Source organism: Gavialis gangeticus, unplaced genomic scaffold, assembly GCF_001723915.1.
Source record: "Gavialis gangeticus isolate Ggan-Ray unplaced genomic scaffold, GavGan_comp1, whole genome shotgun sequence".
NCBI classification, from domain to species: Eukaryota; Metazoa; Chordata; order Crocodylia; family Gavialidae; genus Gavialis; species Gavialis gangeticus.
In genome coordinates this window covers 145,794,805-145,803,757 of record NW_017729024.1, presented here as the reverse complement: position 1 = coordinate 145,803,757, position 8,953 = coordinate 145,794,805, and the positions used below count along the sequence as shown (strand labels likewise).

General features: G+C 48.9%; 2 protein-coding genes across 4 annotated transcripts in view; one reads left to right on the top strand and one right to left on the bottom strand.

The window, feature by feature from the left end:
- CDC20B (cell division cycle 20B) overlaps positions 1-8,953 on the bottom strand; it is a 126,537-nt gene that overhangs the window by 105,490 nt on the left and 12,094 nt on the right. The window lies entirely within an intron of this gene.
- The window catches only part of GPX8 (glutathione peroxidase 8 (putative)), a 3,992-nt gene continuing 1,001 nt past the window's right edge, over positions 5,963-8,953 (top strand). Inside the window, exons 1-2 of one of the 3 annotated variants that reach the window (XM_019517866.1) lie at positions 5,969-6,234; positions 6,821-7,078. In XM_019517866.1, coding sequence (XP_019373411.1) covers positions 6,031-6,234; positions 6,821-7,078 — 462 coding nt within the window. In that variant the 5' untranslated portion in view covers positions 5,969-6,030. Of the gene's footprint in view, positions 6,235-6,820; positions 7,083-8,953 lie in introns of all 3 variants that reach the window. The other 2 variants (XM_019517865.1, XM_019517867.1) reach the window with 2 other exon arrangements.

The following is an 8,953-nucleotide window of genomic DNA, read 5'->3' as shown; positions in this document are numbered from 1 at the left end:
AAGTTAGACTAATTGGCCTATAGCTGCCTGGGTCCTCTCTCCTCCCCTTCTTGAAGATGGGCACAACATTGGCCCTCTTCCAGTCTTCAGGGACCTCCCCCAAGCACCACAAGTTTTAGAAGAGTTTCACTAGAGATCCCACGATGACTTCAGCCAGCTTCTTCAGCACTCTTGGATGAAGTTCAGCCAGTCCTGCTGACTTATAAATACCTAACTTTTCAAAATGATCATGCACCAGCTCAACGTCAATAGTAGGAAGGCAGTCATTCCCACCATGTCCATTCCAAAATGTATCTAGTATGATTTTCCCCTTATTCCAGTTAAATATCAAAGTAAAGCAGTCATCCAGGATTTCAGTTTTCTCCTGAGTGTTGGTAACCAGCTGTCTTGAGTTGTTAAGCAATGGCCCCACACTTCCATTTGTTTTCCTCCTGTGCCCTACATACCTAACAAGTGTGGGCTGTTGTTATATAGTCCTCCTTGGGGACTGTCCCAAGTTTCCATTGTTTTTATGCCTCTTACTTCATTTTCAAGAGGACCATGATATCCCTATTAAGCCAAAAGGGCTTACAAGCCCTCCTGCTACCTTTCCTCTGCATGGGAATGGACTTGTTTTATGCTTCAAGGACCACGTCCTTGAGGAATGATCACTCTTCATGCACTCCTTTGATTCCTGGTCCCACAGTGCTTCCCCTACTATTGCCCTGAACCTGTTACATTCATTTGTTTTGAAGTCCAAAACTTCAACCCTGCTAGGTGATTTGCCTGCCTTGCAATGGACAGTTAACATGATGGTTTTGTGATCGCTGTCACCCAAGCTACCTTCTATATTCAAAGTTGCTCACCAGGTCATCTCCTTTGGCCAAGACCAAGTCTAGGAGAGCATTACCTCCGGTTGGCCCGTGCACTTCCTGAGCCAGGTAGAGCTCTTCATTACAGGTCAGGAAGCAATGCGGCCGTTCCGACTTAGTTGAGTGTTCCTCCCAAGAGATATCTGGCTGTGGCAGGGCACTGTTTGTGCCTGCCACTTTAAGCAGGTGCTTGATTGTGGCAGCCATTTTAGATCCCTGGCTGCCTATATAAACAGTTCAGTTCCCTGCTGGCAGGACAGGCAACAACATTGCCTGGTTGTGAGGCTTCATGTATCATCCTGGAGGTAAGGGAGGAGCTGTAGGGGATGCCTAGGAGGTTCCTGGTCCTGGGCATGACCTAAAACTGCACCCTGCCAGGAGTGGGTGGCCTAGTGGGGCTCTCAGTGGTGCAGGAGCCCCCAGGAAATGCTAGGCCAGTTACCATGCCAGTGAAAGGTGGGTCAGGGCGCCTTAACCCCAGCCCCCAGAACCAGGTGGGTTACCTGCTACCCAGGGGAGAGAGTGGGGCTAAAGACTCAGACCTGATTGAGAAAGTACCCTCGACTGGTCAATGTTGGGGCCAGGACCAGGACTCTCAAAAGGGCCAGGGGCCCACCATGAGGGACTCCCAGAGCTAGAAGGGCCTGGGATTTCCAACTGGCCTTGGAGGTGAGGCCAGGGCCTGTATGGCCAAAAGTCCTGGGGGAACCACACCCCAGAGGGGAAAATAGTTTCAGGAAGCTAGACAGCCTGAATAAAGGCAGGGTAGGTTGTCTGAATGGAGGGATCTTGGAGGGGTCCTGATAGGAGGATTCTGGGGCCCAGTGTGGGGCCATCTGTGAGGTATGGGCTGCGGTGTAGGGGAGGTATGGAGCTGCAGATAGTGCCCCCTGGCATCGGGGAAAGAAATGGGCAGCCTTCCACCTAATTAAGATCTTCAATTAATTAGCAACAAAGTATGGCAGGCAAGAAGGCAGGTGGTTGGTCCAGAAACCGGTGGGTGGACCAAAGGTAAATCAGCCCCGAGAAGGCCCCCTGTTACACTGGGTAATTGAAGTTATCCATGACAACCATGTCCCACACATGCGCAGCCTCTGCCAGTTCTAGAGAGAACTCTAGATTGAGCTCCTCCCCCTAATTTAGTGGCCTGTAGTATACACCTATAGTTAGGACTCTCTCACCATGCCCTCCTTACCTAGGAGGGAGGCAGAGGCAGGGCTGAAGCTGCACAAGCCAGCGCTGCACCAGCTTTTCAGGCGGCTGTCAATCAGACTGGGCAGTGACCAGCTGATGACATCAGCTGTGACCACCGCCATGGGAGATTTAAAAACCCTGGCAGAAGTTGGGTGCAGGGGGAAAGAAGGTGGGAAGCAAGGCACTGAGCTTGCTGGGGTACGACCCAGCATTGCAACTTTCTCCTCCCCCCATGACACTGTCCCACCAGGGGTGAGCAGGGGGCATTGTAAGAGAGCTAGCAGGACCAAGCTCCCTAGAGAGGGTGTGGGGCTCAGAACTGCCCTGGGGCCCTGGAAAGGCACAGCCATCTTTGAGCTTGTGGAGGGCACAGCAGATCCAAGCCTGGCATAGGGCCAAAGCAGGGGCTGACAGCAGGCTGCAACTACAAGCCTGCAGCGCATACTGCGGCTAGTGGAGCCAAGGCCCAATGGGAGGCCATAAGAGGACAGCGCCAGGAGATAGAATGATGACACAACAGCCCTCAGAGTAGGCGAGTGGACTGGAGTGTAGTGGAGGCGGAGCCCCAGGACCAGCTACATCGACCCCGTGAGTATTACCGTCTCTGGGCCAGGGTAGGAATACCATTGAACCCCTCCTTTCTATTACGGATCCATCAAGTCGTGGCAGGTGAGTCTGGGGCCTGACCCAGAGAGCAGGGAGATACTCACAGCACCAACAGAGGGCATCACAGCTACGTTCCAATCATGTGACAAGTCCCACCAGGGCTCTGTAATCCCTACTAGATCGTAATGCCCACTGGAGAGTAGGAGGGCTAGCTCCTCCTGCTGGTTTCCCATGCTCCTGGCATTAGTGTACAGGCACCTGAATCCTCCAATTGAGATATTTGATTTCCTATCACATTGAGGGAGAATGATTCCCTCAGCTATTGGAAGAGTGGCTCTCCTGGTGTCCCCAGTTTTGGAGCTTTCTTGTGTTCTGGTCCCTTGGCATGCTCCAGTCAGTGTTTACCCGTTCCCTGGTGATCTTAACTTAAAGCCTTATCTAAAAAAATCATCCATCCTGGTCAAGAACAGGGACTTACCCCTCCACGTGAGGTGGATGTTGTCCCTTCCCAGGGGTCCTCTCTCCCTGGAGCGGATCTGGGACAGAAGGTCAATAAACTGATTTAACCTAAATCAGTTAAGTCTGATACTACATTCATCCAGGTTTATCTTAAACCTTTCTGGCCATTCTGATGGCCAAAAAAAAGTGATTTATGTGCACTGAACTTCTGGGCTAAGTACAGACAGTCACAAAGCCTGAGGCTGCATCAATTCAATCTTTGCAGCTTAGTCTAAACTGCATACATTGAACCAAGATGCAAGTGAACAGGCATTCACTTCTGATTCCAGAAATGCAGCCATATGCCTGCAGTGGCTCAGGCCCGAAGCTGGGGGACACTAGAGCACACCTCCCAGCCACTGCCCAAGAGAAGAGAGGTTTTCCCAACCACCCTGCACAAGCAGAAGGAATGTGGCCAGGCCCCAGCCTGGGGCCAGCATGCTGAGGCCAGGGGGAGGGGAGCTTTAAACTCCACTCCCTGGCCCACAATGGACACCAGCCTGGATCTGTCGGGGGAGCAGAGGGGGCACCCCTGCCAGGCTTATCCCCCACTCCCTGCTCCCAGCCCAGGCCACCATGCTGAGAAGGGGGGGGCGGGGTTAAACCCCATTCCTGGCCTGCAGGGGACCCCAGCCAGGGACTGTCTGGTTGGAAGATGGGACAGCCCCTGCCAGGCTTTTGCCCCACCCTTGAGCAGAGGGGGGTGTGGCCATTCCCCAGCCTGGGGCTCACACACTGAGGTGGGGAGGGAGGAGATTAAAACCCCATCCCAGTCCCACATGGACCCCAGTTGGGGTCTGATGGTGGGCAGCCCCTACCAGGTTTTTACCCCCATAGCTCAAGCGGAAAGTGGGGTGCCTGGCCAGACCCCAGCCTGGAACCAGCACTCAGAGGTGGGGACAGAGAGGGGTTTAAACCCCCTCCTAGGCCCACATGGGACCCCAGCCCTGGTCTGCTTAGGGGGGTGGCCCCTGCCATGATTCTGTCCCATGCTCCCTGCTTGAGGGGGAAGGCAGTCCCTGCCATGGTTTGTCCCCACTCGAGGGGAGGGCAGGGGGTGTGGCCATGCCCCAGGCAGGGGCCCACAGGCTGAGGTGGGGAGGGAAGGGGTTTAAACCCCTTCCCTGGGTGCACAGGACTGAAGCCCAGGTCTTCCTTGAGGGGGAGGGGGCAGCCACTGCTCAAGCAGGAAGCTGAGGGAATGACCACAGCCCAGCTGGGGGCTCGCAGGCTGAGGCCCCAGCCAGGGCTTACCTGGGGGGGTGGGGACAGGCCCTGCCAAACTTTTGCCCCCCACCCACTACTCACCATAGTGGAGGGGAGCATGGTTTAATCCTCCTCCTTCAGCATGCCAGGACATGGCCATGCTCCCTGCTCTCCACTCATGAAAGAGAGAAAGCTCCCATAAGGGCTTGCCTCTTCCCTCCTTGAGTAGTGGGACAGAAGCATGGCAGGTGCTGTCCCCACCTCCAGGGCAAGCTGCAGCTGGGTACAAAACCAAGGAGCGGGGTGTAAACCCCTTCCCCTGCCCACACAGGACCCCACCTGGGGTCTGCCTAGCAGGGGTGAAACAGCCCCTGGTTGGCTTTTCCCCTCCTCCCTACTGGAGCAAAGGGGCAGAGGGTATGGCCAGACATGGGAGGCCAGCAGAGGGGTGGGGCCAGGCCAGCATACTGAGGTGGGGGGAAGGGGGACTTAAAACCCCTCCCCCCTTCTGCCTAAGAGTGCTGACCTGGCTGGTGTTTGGCTATGCCCCCTGCCCCTCTGCTCCATTGGGGAGCAGAGGAAAAGCAACCAGGGGCTGCTTCACCCCTGCCATGCAGACCTTGGCTGGGGTCCCTTGCAGGTGGGGGAGGGGGCTTAAACCTCCCTCACTGACCACTGATCTGTAGGTCCCCTATCATGTCATCCCCCGTTACCAATACCAGGTCCAGTACGGCATTCCCCCTAGTGGGAGCATGTACCTCCTGCGTCAGGTGGAGGTCCTGTACACAGGATAGGAACCTGTGTGAACAATGGGAATTTGCTGTCTGCATCTCCCAGCAGATGTCAGGGTAGTTTAGGTCCCCCATGACTACCGCTTCTCTAGTCTTTATGTTCTCTGAGAGCTGCCTCAGGAGTTCCAAATCTAGTTCTTCCCCTTGGTGTGGGGGTCTGTAGCAGACCCCTACCACCAAATCCCTTTCCCCTTGACCTCCATGTATCCTAACCCACAATCCTTCTACTTTCTCCTCCTCCAATTCCATTTTGATAAGGGTCAATGTATAATGCTCCTTGACATAGAGCACAACCCCTCCCACTCTCCCTACTCTATCCTTTCTGTACAGCTTACAGCCCTCAATGTGTACCGCCCTTTATGTGTAACTTCTGTCCTTAACCATGTTGTGTTACAGATTTAAACTGGTTTCTGATCTCTTATACTGGTTTATGAGTCATTTTTGTCCCTAGCCTTAAAGTGGGATAGATTACTCTGATTTAGTTTCCACTTACAGTGGGATAGAACAGACAGGCAAATCAATTACAGCGAAAGAGTTCAATACATAGCCAGGTCCCACACACGTATATCCTTTAACTGTCCATACCATATTTCTATTTCAAAGGAGTCAGTTAAGGGGAAATGTTAATTCTTTATATAATTGAAATAAAGATTTAATTTCTCTCTTTCACAATGAAGGACATTTACATATATTGTCAAACCTGGGGTTCAAAGTCTGGTCATGCTGACTTGCAATGTGGCAGCAGCTTCCAAACCCTAATCTAAGTGTGGGACGAAATGAGGGGCTGGTCCTTTTTTGTTCAGTGCAGAACTGCTGCGGGTTTCATGTTGCAGCTCCTCCTCACATTCCAGGCCTGCTGAGGCTTCTCTCAATTTTTTTCCAAAATGGAGCCTCTCGCCACCTATCCTTTAAAATGTTCAGTGCCCAAAGCCAGGGTGTTTATTGTTTTCCTGTCCATGGTGTTGTGCACAGTCATGCTCTGTCTGTTGCAACTTAAGTTCTTAAAACCTAAAATCAAAGACTTTTATTCTTTTGAAGTGAAGGATTCAAAAGGGAGGATCGTTTCTCTGGAGAAGTACAGAGGCAAAGTAAGTTGCAGCTTCAAACCGTTTTTTCTTTGTCTCCTAACTCTTTAAATAACAAGCAATGTAGTCCATTTATATGTGATAAAACTAGCATCAAGAGATGGAGAGACAGAGAGATGAGCTAAGTCCCTTCTCCTTCCGCTTTTAGCAATAAGCTTTAAGTACAGATACATTTTACTTTGTTAGACTTTAAAAAATAAAAGACTAATAATGACAATCTAGTAAAATAGTCAGCTAGAATGTCTCATGCATTAAACTGCTCTAACTACTGAACTATTGTGTTTTATTTGCAGTGGTTGAGAATATCAGGATTACATTTTAGAAGCAGATCTAACTAATAAAATGCACAATTATTTACTATGCACATGCCTGAAACATCCAATTGTGTTTAGTTTTAAACAAACTTGTAACATTTGACACATTCTAAGAATGTTTATTAAAACAATGTCTCTTAAAGAAAATATATGTTTTCAGGTGCTTTGTTTTATGGTACTTGATATTGTGCTCAAGCAGGCATATCTATTTTTTAAACAGGAGTGGCTGCGTAGTTTCTTTTTTTCTAAATGTTCCACTTTCTATTTCCTTGAAGGCATCTCTGGTTGTAAACGTGGCCAGTTACTGCCAGCACACAGACAAAAATTACATTGAGCTGCAAGAATTACACAGAGAGTTTGGTCCATCCCACTTCACTGTGCTGGCCTTTCCCTGCAATCAGTTTGGAGAATCGGAGCCTAGCTCAAGCCAAGAAATAGAATCTTTTGCCAAGGGAAACTATGGAGTAACTTTCCCAATTTTCTACAAAATTAAGATTCTAGGATCTGAAGCAGAACCTGCATTTAAATTTCTCGTAGGTAAATATTTGCTTTTTGCATCTTATGCTGCATTTTAACTGCATTCTTATTGTTCTAAAAGCAAATGGGTAATGACCTCATTTAAATTGTTATTTTTCTTCTTGTTACAAAAAAAGTTTCATCAGGAAAGTTGTCCAAAGAACTGGATTAACTATGACTGTTCTTAGAATTTAATAGTGGAATATGACCATTATTATCCTAATATTTCCAGTACAGTTAGTTGATGCATAGGAAGAACAGCAAATTCCCTTCTTGCCTCTTGTTTGTCTAGATGTAAATTATGCATACATGCTAGGAGGAAATATATTGCAGCATTGTAAATGGCTGATCATCACTATCTCAACATGTCATTTTGTGGTCCAGCCTGAAAAACTTATTCATAAATATTCATTACTCACATCATTGAGTCTGTGTTCATTTGAAGTTTCATCCCAAGCTCATTAAAGCTAGCCAAAAAACTCCATGGAATTCCAAGTGCTTTGAACCAGGCCTGTAGCTTACAGAGAATACACTTACATGAAAGGATAGCCCTAGTCTTGAATTTTAGGTTCAATTTCCTTGGCTGACAGAGATTTTTAATGTGACTTTGAGTGATGGTATGTCAGGACAGTGCTAAACAGAATCAGAGTATAAGATAGCTCTAGAAGCAATATAGGTGTGTTAGGATGCACTTGCATCCAAATTAATTAGTTCCGCTGAGAAGCAAGACTTTTTGTAGCCTAGGCACAGCAATGTGCTGTTGTGCCTATCCTGGCTATCTGCATGGCATGGCACTGAGCTGTGTAGATATATCCTTAAACCCAGATCCACAAGGTGCACTTAGCCATGGAGATACTGAGAATTGCCTCACCTATTTAGGTACCAGGAGTGGAATTCACAACACTGAGTTAAGAGCCTTATGTTCCCCACACAAGGAATGGAGAGAGTTAAGTGCCTCACAACAGATGGCATGCTAAACTAGGGGACATGCAGATCTGCCAATTAAAAGTGCTGGAGATAGTGTGTAGCTGAAATCCTGCCTCTCTTCCAGATTTGGGCACTTACCAATAGCCCTGAGTCACCTATTTGAGACTAGAAGTCACAACCCAAAACACTTCCTGGACTTAGGTGCTTCACTTGTCCCTCTAGGTATAAACAACTTCAGGTATGACCAGAGAGAGCCAAGGAGAAAGCTGTCAGGAAACAAGTCTACTTTTTTCTGCAGTCACCAAAGCCCAGTTATTAGGTAGTGTAGGCAGCTAAAAGGGCTCCTGAGTGCATGCTCTATAACTGCTCTTAAGCTCTCCACCTTGGAAGCGACTGGGAGTGGCATATTATCACGTTAAACAAGCCTAAAGGATAAAGGCCTGAGAGGCATTTATGTGCATACATTTTGATAGAAGACTGACTCAAACATTTAAAGTTTTGCACAAACCTAGAACAGCTGCTGCCTTGAGCGAACTTGACATCTCTGCACCTATCTCACACTTAAGGCAATTTAGGATACCAAACTGAAAGTGTCCGTGCACCTAAGGTGAGAGGCCCAGCCAGTAAATGAACTCTGAGCACACCCAATGCATGCTGACAGCACTGACTTCAACAACACAACAGCCACAGCCCCTTCCGTTAAAAACCAGGGTGGTGGTGGCGATGACTCTTTTATATAACAGCAGCTAGTAGTTAGGGAAGTGTAAGGACTGGGTCCTAGGCTTGTTTCTTGAAAAAAGTCTTTGACTTGGGTTAGGAAACAATATAGACATGGCCGCAATGTAGCTCTCTGCCATGGCCTGCTACAAAGAAAGTTCTGAAGAGCAGGGAGGTAAAAATTCTTTCATGTTATCCACCTAAAGCAACAGAACCATGCAACACAAATTGTGGGGGGGGGGGGGGGG